Below are 21920 nucleotides of genomic sequence, written 5' to 3' on the forward strand. Positions count from 1 at the left end.
TGTACAGCGCTGCGGAATATGTGTGCGCTATATAATAACTGGTAATAATATCCTTTGTACAGCGCTGCGGAATATGTGTGCGCTATATAATAACTGGTAATAATAGTCTCTGTACAGTGCTGCGGAATATGTGTGCGCTATATAATAACTGGTAATAATATTCTCTGTACAGCGCTGCGGAATATGTGTGCGCTATATAATAACTGGTGATAATAGTCTATGTACAGCGCTGCGGAATATGTGTGCGCTATATAATAACTGGTAATAATAGTCTCTGTACAGCGCTGCGGAATATGTGTGCGCTATATAAATAACTGGTAATAATATTCTCTGTACAGCGCTGCGGAATATGAGTGCGCTATATAATAACTGGTAATAATATTCTCTGTACAGCACTGCAGAATATGTGTGCGCTATATAATAACTGGTAATAATAGTCTCTGTACAGCGCTGTGGAATATGTGTGCGCTATATAATAACTGGTAATAATAGTCTCTGTACAGCGCTGTGGAATATGTGTGCGCTATATAATAACTGGTAATAATATTCTCTGTACAGCGCTGCGGAATATTTGTGCGCTATATAATAACTGGTAATAATATTCTCTGTACAGCGCTGCGGAATATGTGTGCGCTATATAATAACTGGTAATAATAGTCTCTGTACAGCGCTGCGGAATATGTGTGCGCTATATAAATAACTGGTAATAATAGTCTCTATACAGCGCTGCGGAATATGTGTGCGCTATATAAATAACTGGTAATAATAGTCTCTGTACAGTGCTGCGGAATATGTGTGCGCTATATAATAACTGGTAATAATATTCTCTGTACAGCGCTGCGGAATATGTCTGCGCTATATAATAACTGGTAATAATAATCTCTGTACAGCGCTGCGGAATATGTCTGCGCTATATAATAACTGGTAATAATATTCTCTGTACAGTGCTGTGGAATATGTGTGTGCTATATAATAACTGGTAATAATATCCTTTGTACAGCGCTGCGGAATATGTGTGCGCTATATAATAACTGGTAATAATAGTCTCTGTACAGCGCTGCGGAATATGTGTGCGCTATATAATAACTGGTAATAATATACTCTGTACAGTGCTGTGGAATATGTGTGCGCTATATAATAACTGGTAATAATATCCTTTGTACAGCGCTGCGGAATATGTGTGCGCTATATAATAACTGGTAATAATAGTCTCTGTACAGCGCTGCGGAATATGTGTGCGCTATATAATAACTGGTAATAATATACTCTGTACAGTGCTGTGGAATATGTGTGCGCTATATAATAACTGGTAATAATATCCTTTGTACAGCGCTGCGGAATATGTGTGCGCTATATAATAACTGGTAATAATAGTCTCTGTACAGCGCTGCGGAATATGTGTGCGCTATATAATAACTGGTAATAATAGTCTCTGTACAGCTCTGCGGAATATGTGTGCGCTATATAATAACTGGTAATAATAGTCTCTGTACAGCGCTGCGGAATATGTGTGCGCTATATAATAACTGGTAATAATAGTCTCTGTACAGCGCTGCGGAATATGTGTGCGCTATATAATAACTGGTAATAATAGTCTCTGTACAGCGCTGCGGAATATGTGTGCGCTATATAATAACTGGTAATAATAGTCTCTGTACAGAGCTGCGGAATATGTGTGCGCTATATAATAACTGGTAATAATAGTCTCTGTACAGCGCTGTGGAATATGTGTGCGCTATATAATAACTGGTAATAATAGTCTCTGTACAGCGATGCGGAATATGTGTGCGCTATATAATAACTGGTAATAATAGTCTCTGTACAGCGCTGCGGAATATGTGTGCGCTATATAATAACTGGTGATAATATTCTCTGTACAGTGCTGCGGAATATGTGTGCGCTATATAATAACTGGTAATAATAGTCTCTGTACAGCGCTGCGGAATATGTGTGCGCTATATAATAACTGGTGATAATATTCTCTGTACAGCGCTGCGGAATATGTGTGCGCTATATAATAACTGGTAATAATAGTCTCTGTACAGCGCTGCGGAATATGTGTGCGCTATATAATAACTGGTAATAATAGTCTCTGTACAGCGCTGCGGAATATGTGTGCGCTATATAATAACTGGTAATAATATTCTCTGTACAGTGCTGTGGAATATGTCTCCGCTATATAATAACTGGTAATAATAGTCTCTGTACAGCGCTGCGGAATATGTGTGCGCTATATAATAACTGGTAATAACAGTCTCTGTACAGCGCTGCGGAATATGTGTGCGCTATATAATAACTGGTAATAATAGTCTCTGTACAGCACTGCAGAATATGTGTGCGCTATATAATAACTGGTAATAATAGTCTCTGTACAGCACTGCGGAATATGTGTGCGCTATATAATAACTGGTAATAATATCCTCTGTACAGCGCTGTGGTATATGTGTGCGCTATATAATAACTGGTAATAATAGTCTCTGTACAGCGCTGTGGAATATGTATGCGTTATATAATAACTGGTAATAATAGTCTCTGTACAGCGCTGTGGAATATGTGTGCGCTATATAATAACTGGTAATAATAGTCTCTGTACAGCGCTGCGGAATATGTGTGCGCTATATAACTGGTAATAATAGTCTCTGTACAGTGCTGTGGAATATGTGTGTGCTATATAATAACTGGTAATATTCTCTGTACAGCGCTGCGGAATATGTGTGTGCTATATAATAACTGGTAATAATATTCTCTGTACAGCGCTGTGGAATATGTGTGCGCTATATAATAACTGGTAATAATAGTCTCTGTACAGTGCTGTGGAATATGTGTGCGCTATATAATAACTGGTAATAATATTCTCTGTACAGCGCTGTGGAATATGTGTGCGCTATATAATAACTGGTAATAATATTCTCTGTACAGTGCTGTGGAATATGTCTCCGCTATATAATAACTGGTAATAAATGTCTCTGTACAGCGCTGCGGAATATGTGTGCGCTATATAATAACTGGTAATAATATTCTCTGTACAGCGCTGTGGAATATGTGTGCGCTATATAATAACTGGTAATAATAGTCTCTGTACAGCGCTGCGGAATATGTGTGCGCTATATAATAACTGGTAATAATAGTCTCTGTACAGCGCTGCGGAATATGTGTGCGCTATATAATAACTGGTAATAATCTCTGTACAGCGCTGCGGAATATGTGTGCGCTATATAATAACTGGTAATAATAGTCTCTGTACAGCGCTGCGGAATATGTGTGCGCTATATAAAAACTGGTAATAATCTCTGTACAGCGCTGCGGGATATGTGTGCGCTATATAATAACTGGTAATAACAGTCTCTGTACAGCGCTGCGGTATATGTGTGCGCTATATAATAACTGGTAATAATAGTCTCTGTACAGCGCTGTGGAATATGTGTGCGCTATATAATAACTGGTAATAATATTCTCTGTACAGTGCTGCGGAATATGTGTGCGCTATATAATAACTGGTAATAATAGTCTCTGTACAGCGCTGTGGAATATGTGTGCGCTATATAAATAACTGGTAATAATATTCTCTGTACAGCGCTGCGGAATATGTGTGTGCTATATAATAACTGGTAATAATATTCCCTGTACAGCGCTGCGGAATATGTGTGCGCTATATAATAACTGGTAATAATAGTCTCTGTACAGCGCTGCGGAATATGTGTGCGCTATATAATAACTGGTAATAATAGTCTCTGTACAGCGCTGCGGAATATGTGTGCTATATAATAACTGGTAATAATATTCTCTGTACAGCGCTGCGGAATATGTGTGCGCTATATAATAACTGGTAATAATATTCTCTGTACAGCGCTGCGGAATATGTGTGCGATATATAATAACTGGTAATAATATTCCCTGTACAGCGCTGCGGAATATGTGTGCGATATATAATAACTGGTAATAATATTCCCTGTACAGCGCTGCGGAATATGTGTGCGCTATATAATAACTGGTAATAATAGTCTCTGTACAGCGCTGTGGAATATGTGTGCGCTATATAATAACTGGTAATAATAGTCTCTGTACAGCGCTGTGGAATATGTGTGCGCTATATAATAACTGGTAATAATATACTCTGTACAGCGCTGCGGAATATGTGTGCGCTATATAATAACTGGTAATAATAGTCTCTGTACAGCGCTGTGGAATATGTGTGCGCTATATAAATAACAGTGACAGAACGTAAGGGGATTACGGCTAACGCCCCACACCTGCACTTGTGTAGTGCGGCGCCTGGATGGATCCATTGGGTTTAAGAAGCTGTTAAATCGACATGCATTGGGTCAACCACTGAAGAACGGCACGGCTGGAAGGTCGACACGACCATAAGGTTGACAATGGCTAGGCTTATCAGAGCCGACGTGCTGACAGGCGGAATTTCATGCCCTACCATCCACTAGGGCATGGTGGGAGAATAAAATAGTTCCCGAAGCTTGCAATGCACTTTGACAATGTCCATGTCGACATTCGGATAAAAATTTTAATTAAAAACCTTTTGACTGTCGACCTAGCCATTATTGACCTTATGCTTGTGCCGAAATTCCAACCATGTTGACCTTAGCCATGTCTACCAATTTAATTTGTCGACATAAGCCGCGTCGACCTTCAGTGTTTGACGCAGTGCACGTCCACCTAATATTAGTCGAACCAATGATCCATACGCGGTAATTCTGCAGCTATTAGAAAAACTGAACGTCCCCGTTTTTGCTCTCAGACCAAACACAACCCCCCCCCCCCCAGTATCAATAATCTGCAGATCTGTTCTCTCTCCGCCTGGTATATACATTTATATACGTGACCTATAGGTTTACAGATCTTCCCTATGTTTGAACACAGGCATCCTCTTCTCCACTTGACAATGTGACGGTGTCATCATCTGTCTCCTCCCCTCTCCTCCACACGTAGCCGCACGCACACACACACACACACACAGACTGACTGCGCTTTTGTGTTTTGTCAGAATTAATGAGAAAAGTTCTCTTGCCCTAGGGGTAATTAGTGTCCTTGGAGTTAAATAAGCTAATACTTAGACACCCCTAGCACAGCCAATTATGTTTGTGTATTGAATAATTGATTCAAAGGAGGGGGGAGGGTTGCTAATCAGATCTGAGCATAATGAATTGATTTAATTAACAAGGGGATCTTAGGGTCTCTGGGAAATGAGTGCATTTCTCCAGCAGCAGGATAATGCACACCACATAAATTGAGCGAGAGGAAAGACGAGGAGCACATTCGCTTACAGAGCCAGAATTGCAGATTTTTTCCCCTTCTTCTTCCTCGCAGAATATAATTTTAGATTAGAGGAAAGCACTTTAGGAACCGTCGGTGCTCGGCCCCAGTCGCTGCCAGGGCTATCACGCACAATCACATTAAGACCATTTTTTATTCTGCCAATTGAACCATCCGGGAAGCGACTGAAATCCCCCCTTTTATTTCCCAACTGTAGGCTTAGTTTCTGCAATTTTGCAGCCAGGTGCAGAAGAAAGCGATCATCAAACTGTGTCTTTTTTTTTTTTTGTATTAGCGACGCTGAGCGGTTCTGAATGTAATCCAAGCTTGGTGCAACATAGGCTAAAAGTCACCCAATTGTGCAATTGTAGCTGGCAGAGGAGGGACGGCTGTATACGGTTGTAGAGTGCTTGTGTTCCCAGCAACGTGTCCTTCCTTCTGTGCGGAGAGGCTTCTGGTGACGGAGGAGTCCCTTCAGCCTCTGGGAGAATGGTTCTGGATAAAGAAGACGGTGAGTCTGCTGTTATATATATATACTGTACAGTGATTTATCCTCCCCACGGCAGGGCTGTGATCCCGTATCCATGTAGAGGTGACCGGTTGTGGTTCCCCCTCGCTTATCACCAGTCCACGCGTGTTCCTTCCTCTTGTCATTGCTAGAAAGTAAACACGAGTCGGTCTGGTCTCCGCCGTTGCAGGATCGCTGTCTGCAACATGGGTTAGGAGAGCCGTCTCTTCCTTAGCCGCTGCTGAATATTCCTCGTGTAACGCTGCAGCCTGGCGTTTCCTTTCCCCATTGATTCCTCTTTCGTTCTACGTCTGAACAGGGTACTATTGATAGAATTTAGGACAGAAGAGAATGGATGTGCTGAAACGTCTAATAAAGAAATATCAAGGAAATCCTTGGGTTAAAGCCATTTGGATTTACTTTTCTTTACAATGAGGCAGGTTAAGGACATTCTGATGCAAGTTTTGGGCTCTCTGCACATCCTGTAGAGCAGCGCTGAAAGATTGGGGACCGGCAAAGTCGGGAGGAGGGTTGACTTCAGGAATCTTGTTTCTTTGGGGGGGGTTAACGGCAAATTTATTTAACTAATGAGAGAATTCTGCACAGATGCATGTCGCAGACTCTGGATGTTCTCAGGCAAAGACTTACACCTCTGTTGGTCCCAGGCCTCCCTTGCACCCACTTTTTTGGGGTGCATAAACATGGGTGCTGCCGCTATCCGCATCTGAGTATGGCATCATTCAGTCCTGCGGAGGGAAGGGGGTTAAAGAGACAAACTCAATCATTTTCAAGAGGGCTCCTGTGCCACTTTTTGACCACCCGGGAGCAGTGCGGACTGAGAAGGGTTAACTGTGTCGAGTCGGTTACAGAAGCAGCATCTGGCCAGGGGGCATTTTACTCCTCAGTTTAGAGCTGTGCATTTGAAATAGAGGAACTGAAGACCAGGGATCAGTGTCAACAGGAGCACTTTACTTAAAATCCCTCCAATCCGTCTCCAAAAGATGCTTCTGTGGCCTTCTAATGGCCGGACAGATGTCTGACATTGATCTCCTTCTAGAAAGGTAGCAATTATCACAGAGAGCCAGCAACTCTCTCCGTTTAGCTGGTGCAGGTTTTTTTCTTTTTCCTGTTTGAGCCACATGAGTCGTTGTACTGTAGATGAGCACTTTAGGGAGGGGGGGGGGGGGGGGGGGGAGTGACCTGCAGGTGCCTTCAGGACGCCTTTACTGCTGACAGCGTGTTACAGCATATACACTAAATAAAATGTATAGTATGACCTATCCTGGTATTAATCCTCATGTCTAATCCTAAAAGCATGGCAGAGAGAAGACATCCGTTCTTTAGAGCGCAGGTTCTTAAACTCGGCCCTCAGTACCCCGCACAGTGCATGTTTTGCAGGTCTCCTCACATAACGGCAAGTGAATTAAATAGCTCCACCTGTGGATCTTTTAAAATGTGTCAAATAGTAATGCGTGCACCTGCCGGGTGACCTGGAAACCATGAACTGTGTGGGGTCCTGAGGACCGAGTTTGAGTACCCCTGCAGTAGAGGAATCAAGTGTTAATTGTAACTTTGTATGTAGTTTGCGGTAATGCTGCATCTTTATACGTTGGATGTTTATATGGAGGATGTTATTGGGTGTTGTATTGCTGATCTGACTGGTGTTAAGAAGGAGAGAACGGTCCGGTCACATTTCCGTTTAAGTCCAAAGCTTCCTTCATAATCTCTAGGATGTAAGGGGTAATATTATAGGTTTATGAGTGAGACTCTGGGAGCAGAACACTAGAGAGGTTCGTAAACCAGCCAAATATTAAGGCAAAAGCTGTTAAAGGGGACAGTACAAAGGTACAAGCCGACACAGGAGCTATAAATATACATTCCCACTCCTGGGTATGCCTCACTTAACATTTAATAGGTAGTTATTGATTATATTATCAAGCGATTGGATCAGGCTGATTGGTGGCTTCCCAAACTGACGAATTCCCCTTCCTTTCATTTCTGACACTGCGAGACTGTGATTATTATAGATGGAACAAATAAAGTTTTACCACCAAAATCAGATCAACGCGACGGAAGCAGAAAACAATATCTGGGAACGGTACAGGCGAGAGAAATGGAAGCAACTTAGGAAGCAATAGAAAAACTATTATTAATGACTCCTGAAAGTGGCTGCAAGGTGGGGGCAGGTAAACAACGAAGACCGGTTATTCAGTCTCTTACCTGGATCACACCAATCCAGTTTTAAGTGAAATTATTTCCATTAAAATGTAAATTTAGTTTTTGGGCAAACTTTTACCCTTTTGTATGAGTTACGGGGGCAATTCCATCAGTGCATCAGTACCGTGTTGGTAGTTATTGCGCAATTAAATAGAACTAGCGACATGACCCTATCTAAGGAGGCTTTATATCGGGAGGAGGGTTCTCAAAGAGTTCAGGACATTATCGTGTAGCCTGAAACATGCACAGATGGAACGCCGCATGCTAATAACGTAAACATAATGCTTCTGTGTCGCTGGTTTTCCGCATCTTCTAATAAACGCCCGGGTTAGCGGGCACTACCGCGTTATGACGCAATGACCGGATCAAGCGAGGTCACCTTCATGATCCATTATATCCCGAGAAGACATCAATGCACCTTCATTAATGCTACTTCTATTTCTGCATTTTGTGCCAAACGGCTCTTACCGGTAATAAAAAAAAAAAAAAAAAAAAAAGTTCACAGAAGGCAAATCCAAAATCCCGGCTGCATGGTAACGTAATTGCAGATTCTGTTTTAAGCACCGGTCTTTTTTTATTATTTTTTTTTTATTACACTGCAATGAAATGACTTAAAAAGATTGCAGGCCCCACTGATCAATACTCCTATGCTTAAAGCTTCCTTTAATCATGCGAACATAAGTGATATTTTCACCATCTCTTCATGCTGAAGGCTAGGCAGGAGCGAGCGGGTTCCTGCCATGATTGTCAGGCTAGCAGCAGGAAGCCTGCACCGGCTCAGGCAAGTGCAGAGAATAGCCTGGGATCTGATGGGCCCGTCTTTAAGTTTTTGCCTTCTACTTTGAACTTTAGGGAGTTGAAATGGTTTTTTTTTCGTCCAACGGGCATCAGACCTGTTAAATGGGAGGTGCACCGCAAAGTGTCTATCGATTGCATAAACTAGAATATAAAAGGTCAAACGATGGGGGCACCTCGCCACCCAACGACAGACTGGATGCTCAGAAAAAAAACACAGGCCCAGATATCTGGTCTCTCATTGTCCGACTGGACAAAAGGGATTCAGGATTCAGGTTGCAGTCGTAAAGTTTTGCAGTCATCAGTTCCGCGCCGGCTGCTTAAGTTACTAGCTTTATCGCTGTGCTGTAAAAACGGAACGTTACGGGCCTTTATTCAATAAAGCCCCTCAGTCACAGGGACCTTGTATTTGTCTTACTGGCTTCCTCCTTTATTGTGTTTAACTGTCCCATGTTACTGGTTTTACAATGTTTTTTAATGTGATCCGTGACCCCCCAGCATTTGACAGATCTGCGGAGGGTCCCTAAGGTCTGGAGGCTTTGTCCAATTATAAAAAACAGGTCAAACAACATTAAACCAACACTACAAACATGAAATCAATTTAGAAGTCCTGAGGAAAGTTTCTGGGTATGGTAATAAATGCATATTGGACCTGAGAGGGGTATTTGGGTTTACAGGATCTAACAAACGTGAATAAGTAATGAGAGATGATGAAGTCATATGAAAGCTAAGAGATTGATTAGGGGAAAGGTAAAAGGATTTGTCATTGAGTTTATCGGTAACGGAGAGTATGACACTAATTCATGTCATCAGCTTTGTACTGTGCAGCTCTGGAGTCTGATAGAAGTCAAGTTACAATCATGTATTTCTTTGTTAATGATGTGTTTTACCTGGGAGATATACAGGATATCCCATGGTTGTGTCCAGGACCAGATACATTACAGCTGTGGTCTAATGTAGACAGAATGCATCAAACAAGGTCATTCATGTACGGTTATGTATATACAGCTGACAGAAGTCTCAGAAATAATAATTATCTATAACCATCACGATAGGTGAACGGATCGCTTCCTGAAGTCAGGTTCCCAAACTTGTGTTTTTACCTGTGATTATAATACCCAGAACTGGCTGCATACCTAATTTGAACCCTTACCTATAATTATTTGTCTGTTATTTACTAAGCATCCACACTGCGGTGTCCTGGGGGACGCAGAACATCAATCGGTATTGCCGACACATAACTCCTCGGAGAGTAAATGTTGTGGATCCCATATAAAAAAATGATAAATTCACTGGAGGTATATGCACCTTTAGGGGGGAATTGATCCTTGGGGGTGGGGTAATTCAATTGTCCCCAATAGCAGGCACTATCCAGGATTATGCCTTTTCTGCCCAGGGGCAAGAGAGTCAAAATACCCAATGAGTCCTGTTTTTTTCGCTGCAGCAAAACACATGGATAAGGAAACTTATCCTGAATACATGTGTTTATCACAGAAAGAGGTAAATTATGGCAAAAAAGCCATCGGGCCAAAAAAGATTGTGAAAGTTTTTTATTTTGCTAAATAATTTACTGCAAATAATTGAAACCCTCCCCCCCCCCCCCCATAGACTGAGACTGAGAAACACCAGTTTTGTGCATATGTGTTTAGCGCAATATATATATATATTTTTTTTTTTGTCTTTCTTTTTTTGTCTTGTTTTTTATGTTTCTCCGCCACAAGGTCTGTAACCACCAAGAAATAGTTTTAGGAGGATCACAAATAACTTTTTCGCTTTACAAGAACCAAGGCGAAAGTAATGGCCTCGCTGTTGTTTATTCCGTCCCTGTATAAAACCGAACTTGGCAGAATCCTTTTATTTTTTGGGTAGAGTAATCTTTATGTGAAAATATTTGACTTATTACGATGCGTCGTAAAGCTGTCACACAAGCTTTATGTCACGCGTATGAGCAGTAACAACACGATTAGTTACATTTATGGGGCGAACGCTCAGTGCGCGTTAACCCCGTCACCGCCACCGGGGCCCCTGATAGACGTTAGACGATTAATCAGGGCCAGTGTCTTTTTAAGATCTGTAAATGCTAGATATTTACGACCTAATATTGTTTAACAGTTCAGGAAAAAGGATAGAACGCACATAATGTCATTTCATTTTCTCCCACAATCGCTGAAAAGAAATCAATAAAAATGTAAGTTAAATATACGGTACCCGGCACAAGGTGTATTGTCTCACAATGGAACAGGGGTTCTGACAAATGGTTCTTGTAAGAAAGTTTTTTTCAGGAACAGGCTACTGCTGAGAACTGCAGCAGGGGGTTATAGAATGAAAGGAAGTAAATCCCAATCTCAGGCTAATTCTGTTGTTAATTAGTACTTTGTCTTAACACACACACATCATACAGTAGCTGCCTACCCTCCTGCAATCTGCATGAGACCCCCTGACATAGCAGCAATCTCCATCTCTCCCTCATTAGTCTAGCAATCTCCCTCATGTCACCTAGCCCACATTACACTGTTACATCATAGTTACCTCCCCTCCTGCAATCTGCATGAGACTCCCTGACATAGCAGCAATCTCCCCCTCTCCCTCATTAGTCTAGCAATCTCCCTCATATCACCTAGCCCTCATTACACTGTTACATCATAGTTACCTCCCCCCCTGCATTCTGCAGGAGACTCCCTGATATAACAGCAATCTCCCTCTCTCCCTCATTAGTCTAGCAATCTCCCTCATTTCACCTAGTCCACATTATACTGTTACATCATAGTTACCTCCCCTCCTGCATTCTGCAGGAGACTCCCTGACATAGCAGCAATCTCCCTCTCTCCCTCATTAGTCTAGCAATCTCCCCCATGTCACCTAGCCCACATTACACTGTTACATCATAGTTACCTCCCCTCCTGCATTCTGCAGGAAACTCCCTGACATAGCAGCAATCTCCCTCTCTCCCTCATTAGTCTAGCAATCTCCCTCATGTCACCTAGTCCACATTATACTGTTACATCATAGTTACCTCCCCTCCTGCATTCTGCAGGAGACTCCCTGACATAGCAGCAATCTCCCTCTCTCCCTCATTAGTCTAGCAATCTCCCTCATGTCACCTAGCCCACATTACACTGTTACATCATAGTTACCTCTCCCCTGCATTCTGCAGGAGACTCCCTGACATAGCAGCAATCTCCCTCTCTCCCTCATTAGTCTAGCAATCTCCCTCATGTCACCTAGCCCACATTACACTGTTACATCATAGTTACCTCTCCCCTGCATTCTGCAGGAGACTCCCTGACATAGCAGCAATCTCCCTCTCTCCCTCATTAGTCTAGCAATCTCCCCCATGTCACCTAGCCCACATTACACAGTTACATCATAGTTACCTTCCCTCCTGCATTCTGCAGGAAACTCCCTGACATAGCAGCAATCTACCTCTCTCCCTCATTACTCTAGCAATCTCCCTCATGTCACCTAGCCCACATTACACTGTTACATCATAGTTACCTCCCCTCCTGCATTCTGCAGGAGACTCCCTGACATAGCCGCAATCTCCCTCTCTCCCTCATTAGTCTAGCAATCTTCCTTATGTCACCTAGCCTACATTACACTGTTATATCATAGTTACCTCCCCTCCTGCAGGAGACTCCCTGACATAGCAGCAATCTCCCTCTCTCCCTTATTAGTCTAGCAATCTCCCCCATGTCACCTAGCCCACATTACACTGTTACACCATAGTTACCTCCCCTCCTGCATTCTGCAGGAGACTCCCTGACATAGCAGCAATCTCCCTCTCTCCCTCATTAGTCTAGCAATCTCCCTCATGTCACCTATCCAACATTACATTGTTACATCATAGTTACCTCCCTTCCTACATTCTGCAGGAGACTCCCTGAAATAGCAGCAATCTCCCTCTTTCCCTCATTAGTCTAGCAATCTCCCTCATGTCACCTAGCCAACATTACATTGTTACATCATAGTTACCTTCCCTCCTGCATTCTGTAGGAGACTCCCTGACATAGCAGCAATCTCCCTCTCTCCCTCATTAGTCTACCAATCTCCCTCATGTCACCTAGTCCACATTACACTGTTACATCATAGTTACCTCCCCTCCTGCATTCTGCAGGAGACTCCCTGACATAGCAGCAATCTCCCCCTCTCCCTCATTAGTCTAGCAATCTCCCTCATGTTACCTAGCCCACATTACACTGTTACATCATAGTTACCTCTCCTCCTGCATTCTGCAGGAGACTCCCTGACATAGCAGCAATCTCCCTCTCTCCCTCATTAGTCTAGCAATCTCCCTCATGTCACCTAGCCCACATTACACTGTTACATCATAGTTACCTCCCCTCCTGCATTTTGCAGGAGACTCCCTGACATAGCAGCAATCTCCCTCTCTCCCTCATTAGTCTAGCAATCTCCCTCATGTCACCTAGCCCACATTACACTGTTACATCATAGTTACCTCCCCTCCTGCATTTTGCAGGAGACTCCCTGACATAGCAGCAATCTCCCTCTCTCCCTCATTAGTCTAGCAATCTCCCTCATGTCACCTAGCCCACATTACACTGTTACATCATAGTTATCTCCCCTCCTGCATTCTGCAGGAGACTCCCTGACATAGCAGCAATCTCCCTTTCTCCCTCATTAGTCTAGCAATCTCCCTTGTGTCACCTAGCCCACATTACACTGTTACATCATAGTTACCTCCCCTCCTACATTCTGCAGGAGACTCCCTGACATAGCAGCAATCTCTCTCTCTCCCTCATTAGTCTAGCAATCTCCCTCATGTCACCTAGCCCACATTACACTGTTACATCATAGTTACCTCCCATCCTGCATTCTGCATGAGACCCCCTGACATAGCAGCAATCTCCCTCTCTCCCTCATTAGTCTAGCAATCTCCCTCATGTCACCTAGCCCACATTACACTGTTATATCATAGTTACCTCCCCTCCTGCAGGAGACTCCCTGACATAGCAGCAATCTCCCTCTCTCCCATTTTACATTGAATCATCAGCACCATTTCCCAGCACATTACCAAGTATAGTAGCTCTTACTAACTGCTTTGGGGCTCATCTACATTTGAATATAAGGAATTTTACAAGTTTCCTCTCAGATGTAGCAGTACTCAGCCACGCTTCTAGGTGCCACGCTCACAATATCTCCATATATGGAACTAGACACGCCCTTTGGGAGGAGCATGACACACCCCTCAATGGGGTGTGTTGCAAAATTCTACTACCATCTATAATCTCCCTGAAACTAGTTTTCAAAAGTAGGCAAGTATGACACACACACACATATATATACTGTAAGAGAAGTAGTGTGTAGTTACACATACATACAGGGTAAGGGTAGTAGTAGTACATACACTGAGCCGATTTTGGCCAATTCCGATTAATCGCGTCAGTTCTGCTGTCCCCTCAGGTCCGATACGTAGTCCTGTGCGCATCGGACCTGAGTCGGTGGTTGGACCTGCTGGCCGTCCGATCACGTGACCTCGGGCCTCCCTCCTGACGGTGGGCTGGGCTGCATGTGATCCATCACAGCAAATCAGCAGCAACGCAGCAGTGCATGGTCCACTACATAAAATAGATGTCGGAGTACCAACCAATCAGCTGCTGGCAGGTTACAGGCTGTGATTGGTTGGTAATCTATCTCTATCCACTTTATCTCTGGTAAGGCTTAGTACGTAAAAATAAAGAGTTGGGATGACAGGTTGTAAGTCGACACAGGCATTAGGTCGACAATGGCAGGGTCGACAGTCAAAAACTCGACATGAGGTTTTCACGTTCCTTTTTTGAGCCGACATGTGCCGACAGGTGGTATTTCATGCCCTACCATACACTACGGCATGGTGGGAGAATAAAATAGTGTGCCCAGCGCAGAACACTTTGACGGCGTCCATGTTGATTATGTCGGCTTTCAGGACAAAAAAACACGAAAACACATGTCGACCTTTTGACTGTCGACCTAATGATTTGCCATTGTTGACCTAATGCTTTTTGTCGACCTTCAGAGGTCCATAGACATGTCTACCTGATATCCTTCTATACAGCATACGTCCTGATTGCGAGGGAGACTTCGTAAAATAGTGGCGATGTCAATGGCGTAGCGATTGTCATTGTCATCATCATTGGTCACCATCAATAGTGACGTGACAAGTGGCTATTGGCAGTTGCTAACTATGAAATGAGTGGCCGTCAGAGGTGGATTGACCATAGGGTCTACTGGGAGAATTCCCCCCCCCCCCCCAGATAGATTGCCATACTCATTACACTGCATTGTCCCCAGCACAGTAATTCAGCCATCCAGCGATGAAGCCACACGGCTTGTTATACCTGCCCTGCCAAGCCACTTCTACAGAATCTTCCAGAGCTACTTTCAGTACCCAATCATCGATGGTTTTACCTACCAATGGTCATCCCCGTTCATTGATTGACTGGCCTGCGAGCCAATCAGAACCGTGGGACTTTGTGGATATTGGTGATGGTGGGAAATTATTTAGTTCTCCCCATCAATTTCAAATGTATTTCCCATGGTCATAAAGCATCAGTGATTTGGTATCATCAATGGCCAATGGCCATTCCTACTCCGAAGAGTCTGGCAATCTCCCTGATTGGACCTAACCCATATTATGTAATAGTAATACCCCTTTCACACCAGAAAATGTAGGGACTTACCTGGGAATATGGTCCCTGGATCATGCAGGGACATTCCCCTTTCACATCGGCCTAGTCCCTGAATTTTGTGGTGTGAGGGGGCAGCGGGGTCCAGGTGGCGGGGTCCAGGGTTGGGGGATCCGGCAGCTGCGGCTGGGTGCTATTTGCCGGGCGGGAGAATTAAAAAAATTTAAAAAAAGACTGGCTGGACGCTGATTGGCTGAGAGCATCCAGCCAGTCTTTTCAAATACAGCAGCACTTCTCGCCCCGCTGCCCGGCAAATAGCGCTACAAGCGCCCAGCTACCGCTGCCGGATCCTTGCAGTCTGGAACCCAGACCCTTGGATCCTGCCGCCCAGACCCCCGGACCCCGCTACCCGGATGGAAGCATGCCGGGATGCTGGGTAAGTACCTTTCACAACGTGTTGTTTCCCAGGATGGTCCCGGGAAATTTTCAGGGCCCATCCTTGGCCTGGGAACTTTGCACACCAGCCCTAGTCGCGGGTTGTTCCCTGGCCAACCCGGGAATTCAGGCTGGTGTTATATTATTGAGAAAAAGAGAAACCGGAGAGATCTAAAATGATATAAAGTGCCATTTCCCTGCATTGTTTATAAGGCACAATGGGGCAGATGTAATAAGCCTGGAGAAGGGATAAAGTGGAGATAAGGTAAAAGGAGATAAAGCAGCAGCCAATCAACTCCCAACTGTCATTTTCAAACACAGTTCACTGGCTGGTGCTTTATCTCCAGTTTATCTCTCCTCCAGGCTTAATACATCTGCCCCAATGGCTGATAAAGTGGAAGGTGGTAATGCCCCAACCAATCATCTGTGTTTTAAAAATGACAGTTAGGACCCAATTATCACCTTCCACTATAACACTTTACCAGCTTAATAAATCTGCCCCATTGATCCCTATGGCTAGATGCATTTTCAAATAAGGTTTCTCATAGCCAATCACGTGGAACCTCTTCAAAACACAATTCACAGGTCCTGAAAGGTGTTTTCATCAATAATTAGATCCTAATAACTGCTCGTGGCTCATTTATACTTGGATAGAAGTCCTTTGTATGACGTTTCCCCAATGTATGTGTCCACTTTACCCCTGGGCTGATAGGTGTTACTTTTGCAATCTCCCTGATATGCCTTTTCAACAGTAGGCAAGTATGCTATACAGTGACATCCTGAAACCATGACCTGCTAAGTGTCACTGACTCATACAGTACCTCGCAATTGCCCTGATTTCAGCAGGGTGGTCGTGATATACAGAGGGAGGGTCTCCAGTGCTTCAGGTGACCCCTAGCTAAAGGATCCTGTGTCCCTTCTGATACAGACGGGGCCAGTGTTGGGTGGTTTGGTATTAGAATGTGGCCTCTCACTAGGAGCTGTGACATCACGGAATGGGATCATTCGTCAGACTGCATTTAGGTCTACAGTCATTAGGTCGACCCCACTAGGTCGACTGGCAGGAAGATCGACCTGACTTAAGATCGACATGGGCCAATGTCGACATGACTTAAGGTCGAATTTGCATAAAGGTCGACATGAGGAAGGTCGACTGGTCATAAGGTCGACATGGGTTTTTCACTGTTTTTTTATCCGAATGTCGACACAGTCGACATGGACACAGTTGGCAATGAGAATCGGACCCTCGCAACGCTCGCTTCGCTCGCTATGCTTCGGGCACGGTGCCTCGCTGCGCTCGGCACACTATTTTATTCTCCCACCACGCCCTAGTGGATGGTAGGGCATGAAATACCGCCTGTCGGCACATGTCGGCTCAAAAAACAGTGAAAAACCCATGTCGACCTTATGACCAGTCGACCTTCCTCATGTCGACCTTTATGCAAATTCGACCTTAAGTCATGTCTACCTTTGCCCATGTCGACCTTAAGTCAGGTCGACCTTCCTGCCAGTCGACCTAGTGGGGTCGACCTAATGACTGTAGACCTAAGTTCATTCTAATAGATGACCGCATCCCGACATCACAGAGGCAAGAGGCATAGAGACTCCCAGCGATGTCACTGGATACTAATGAAGACCACTCTCATGCCACTTTCACACCAGCCAAAATTCCTGGGTTGGCCCCGTGTGACTTGCGCTGGTGTGAAAGGTTCCCGGGGCAAATTCCCTGGAAAATTTGCTGGGATTTCAACCCTGCTAGATAGCAGGGTTGCTCCTGCGACCAGCCCAGGTTGCTGGCTGGTGTGAAAGCTACTGATCCAGCTTGCTGTTGCTGGCTGCCCAGTGATGCGGCAGCAGCATTTCCAGATCTCAGGGCAGGTGGCGAGCAGCGGGGTCCGGGCAACGGCAACTGGGAGCTTGTAGCACTATGTGCCAGGCGGCGGGGCGGGAAGCGCTGCTGAATTTGGAAACATATTGAAAAGACTGGCCGGACGCTCTCAGCCAATCAGCGTCCAGCCAGTCTTTTCCAAATGTTTTCAAATTCAGCAGCACTTCCCATCCCAAGGCAAAGAGTGCTACAAGCTCACAGCCCCCATTGCCCGGACCCCATAGTACCACAGGCACCCTCCTAGCACTGTCTCTCCCCCTCACACCAGAAAATGCAGGGACTAGACTGGTGTGAAAGGGGCCAACCCGGGGATGACCCTGTTTGATCCCTCGACCATATTCCTGGGTAAATCCCTGCATTTTCTAGTGTGAAAGGGGTATTAGCAATGTTGATTAATTTATCTCTTTCCTGCAAAGGGAACTTGCTGCGAGTGTTGTACAAATGACAATTTGCAGAGACCACCCTGTATTGTGGGGGTGCAATGTTCCCTGCCAATCAATACACCAATATTGCTTTGCAAAAGTATTATTAAAATAGTTTGTAGATAAACTGTATATTTTATTTTATTAGTATAATGACACATAGAATCATCATTATGGAAATCCCCGCTAGAAATGAGCACCAGACCCCCTATGTTACTGAGCCCATAGCCAGATGCACAGTTCCTGTGTATGCTATAGTTGGCCATACACTAGGCGATGTACATGCGATTTGGGATTATGGTGATCAATCACATAGAAAGTGTCCAAATTGCATGTATTTGAGTCGCAGTGGCTGCAGAAGCAATCTACTGGATGGCATAGTAGCCGGGCAGGCTTGGTTGAGATCATATATATCGCATGCTAAAGGACGGCATACGATATATAACATGCGATCCTGCTACCCAGGACGGATGCGGGTGGCTTAAAGGGGGATCACAGAGAAGTCGCCCTAGTGTATGGGGCCTTTTCAAAAAATACAAACAAAATATTTTATCGAACTCTATATCCAGTATTATATATTATATGCAGTATATATATTATATGCAGTATATAATACTGTAAGAGCAGGTCCCATAGAGTACAGCAGGCCGCCAGCTGATTGGCCATTATGCACATGTGGTCCTCCATGACTTTACTTTGGCTCTCCGACCCCTATAAACCACCTGTAAGAGTACAGACCGGACATGTATGTCATATGTATACATACAGAACCTCCCAACTTTCTGAAGCATCAAATAGGGACCCATGGGCGGCCATACTGGGGCGTGGCTTAGCGTCCAGCAGATGTGCCCTCATTTTTGCTGCTGTGTGGGAATGGCCAGTGCGCAGTTGCGGGGAGCTGGAGATCGCTGAAGAGATGCCGACATGAACATGGTGGACACTGAAACGTTTTTCACGTTTTTTCTTTTCAACGTTGACATGGACACTTATACGTGTACCGCGTCCCATCACACCGCGCGCCATGCTTCGGGCACTCTTATAATCTCACTCTGTGCCCACTTGTATGTTAATGAATGAACCAAGTCGGTTTAAAAAATCCATGAAAAACTCGTGTTGACCTGTTCAGTGTTGACATGTTCGTGTCAACCTTTAGCTTGTACCCACCTTCTGTCACTGTTGACCCTATGGTATATCGACCATTCGTAGGTGTCGACCTACGCCACTGTCCACCATTAGTGGTCCACCTAGTTATTGTCGACCCAGGGAACGGATACCAATAAATACTATGGGGGTTTTTCTTGTCGGCTCAAAGATTTACAAATTTGGTACAGGGACCGATGTTTCAGGCAAAAATACATATGTGCAGACTCGCTGGACGAGCGGGATGGGTAGGAGGCGGGCAAGGGGGCTGCCCCATGGGAACGCCCAGCGTTTCCTGGGCGTGCCTACTATAATGGTGGGTGCGGCCAGAAAAACTCTGGGGGTCCCCATGAGAATGCAGGCGTGTCAAAGCCTGCACAGGGCGGGTGGCTGGTATCACATGACATCAGCACCCACCCCGAATTCGGACATATCATTGGCAAGTCCTGACTGACTTTTATTTGTGCACTGATAACAAATCATTCGATGGTCAGTGACCATCGAATGACTTTTCACCCGTTCCGCCGTATGCGAATAATCCATTTGCATGCAGGAGTGGGCATGAACACGGCGAGGGGTCGGCGTTCGCTCGCCCGACGGACGCCATTTACCCGCTTGCTAAGCAGCAAAAGAACAGATGATAATAATACATCTGTAGAATTGTAGAATATTGAATTCCGAGGTGGAAAAGTCAGTTTTGCTAAGTTTGGGCAATAAATTCTGCTCCTGCTTCACCGTCCCCAGAACGCCATTCTGTACCGTATTATCGAATTCTGGTTTATGCTGCAGTTGAAGGTGGCATTAGAAATACCCAACTAAATATTCCACCAGCGAAACTGGCAAATATTGGCATCCTTCCTTGCAGTCCGCACGGCTAATGGTTCAATTACTGCCTCACAGCACTGACGTCATGGGTTCAGTTCCCACCATGGCCCTAACTGTGTGGAGTTTGTATATACTCTCTGTACTTGCGTGTTTTTTTTTTTATATTTCCTTTCACAATCCAAAAATATACAGGTAGGTTAATTGGCTCCCCAAAAAACCCGTAGTGTGTAGGTGCGTACATTTACATGTGGTAGAGTGTGTGTAAGCTCTGGGGGCAGGGACTAATGTGAGAGGTCAGATATACTCTGTACAGTGCTGCAGAATATGTGTGCGCTATGTAAATAAATGGTTATATCCAACTAGAGGCTGATATCGTACAATGATCTGGAAGTTCTGACCACTCTGTGGTAATAACATAAAGGATCCTGCAGATGGCGCTGCAGTGCTGACTTCAGTTCATCACTAAACCATGTCAGAGAGCTACAGGGTCTAGGAGAGAGATTGGAATTTATTCAGTAGCTGGAGTACAAAGCTGATAAATTGAGGAAGAAAGGCAGCAGCAGACGCCTCTCCGCCTTCTCTCTTTCTTTCTTTCCTTCTTTTTTTTTCTTTTTTTCTTTTTCTTTACATTTCTTTTTTTATGCTGCTGTTAAACATTTCTTTTTCTTTTTTTTTTCCCCGATTGAATCCGAGAGGAGGAAACAATTTATAAAGCCGGAGCTACAGACTTCCAAGGAGCAGGCTGCGAGCCGTCGGCTGCAATTACATTAAGACAGATTATGCTGTGCAAAATTGAGCAGTTTTAGAAGGGTTACGTCCATGCACCAGCCCTGATTCCTCTTCTTCCCATTTGCAGATTCTGCCTCGCTCACAACCTCCATGCCCGTAAAGTAGGAGAGATTGCTTTTGTGCTCGCAAAGTGCTGCACTCCGGAATGTAATTCTAGCTGAGTGCCGTCTAGGTTAAAAAGCTGGACAACTGGGTAATTAGAGAGAGCATTCTTCGCTGGCGGACTCTCTGCTCGTGGCTCGCCGCTGTTCCCCGGGACTGGTTGACTTGTGTCGGAGACGGAGCGTCGACTCACGGACTCCTGTTCTGTCCCTGAAATGATGGTGTTAGAGAAGGAGGAAGGTAGGTAGAGTCCTCCGCTTAATGCATTATAGATGTTCTGCAATATATATGCAAATCGGGGTGAAATGAATATGTATGTATGTCACCGTCTTGTTTCTGTTTGTGACTCGCTCAGTTTGGGATTTTTTTTTAAGAACCCCCCCGCCTGCCTTCTATTGCACGGAAAGTACAGTGCAATCAGCACAACAAAGGTCCCTTTTAAAGCCCTTAACTTGTGCCGGTGACAGCTGATCCGCCTGTGTTGACCCCCCCTTCTCTCATTCTGAGACCATTACAAAAAAAGAAAAGGGCAGTCATCCCGCCTCATCTGTTTTGACTGATTTATCTCAATATTCTCTCTATGGCCACAAAGCTGACGTTAGTCCCTAAAAGCCAACAGCTTCCATTAAACCGCTTTCCAGAGGGATCAATGGCTTATTTTAAGGAAATTTCCATTTTAAATGGATGGACGGGGGTTGTGTGTTTGGGGGGGTTAATGAGCATTAATGTCCAGGCCCATATGTCTGTCTCATAACTGTGCGTTCTGACTTTCTAGATCAACTGAGCTCAGAGATTCCGTCCCTCTGGCCCAGATGTACTAAGCCTTAAAAAGCGATAAAGTGGAGCGTGATAAAGTAACCGCCAATCAGCCCCTAACTGACATGTTGCATGCTGTATTTGGGGGGAAA

At 44.6% G+C, this 21920-nt stretch overlaps 1 protein-coding gene across 4 annotated transcripts in view; it reads left to right on the top strand.

Annotated features, from left to right (window-relative positions):
* Positions 1 to 4995: 4995 nt before the first annotated feature.
* Positions 4996 to 21920, top strand: part of LMO1 (LIM domain only 1) — a 126725-nt gene continuing 109800 nt past the window's right edge. For 2 of the 4 annotated variants that reach the window (XM_083164647.1, XM_083164644.1), the window contains exon 1: positions 20624 to 21252. Coding sequence is in view for 3 of the 4 variants with exons in the window: in XM_083164644.1 (XP_083020770.1) it covers positions 21228 to 21252 (25 nt within the window). In the remaining variant the exon portion in view is untranslated. Of the gene's footprint in view, positions 5780 to 20623; positions 21253 to 21920 lie in introns of those variants that run through there. The other 2 variants (XM_083164645.1, XM_083164646.1) reach the window with 2 other exon arrangements.

The sequence above is a fragment of the Crinia signifera genome, chromosome 11 (genome assembly GCF_055691185.1).
Source record: "Crinia signifera chromosome 11, ASM5569118v1, whole genome shotgun sequence".
Taxonomy (NCBI): Eukaryota; Metazoa; Chordata; class Amphibia; order Anura; family Myobatrachidae; genus Crinia; species Crinia signifera.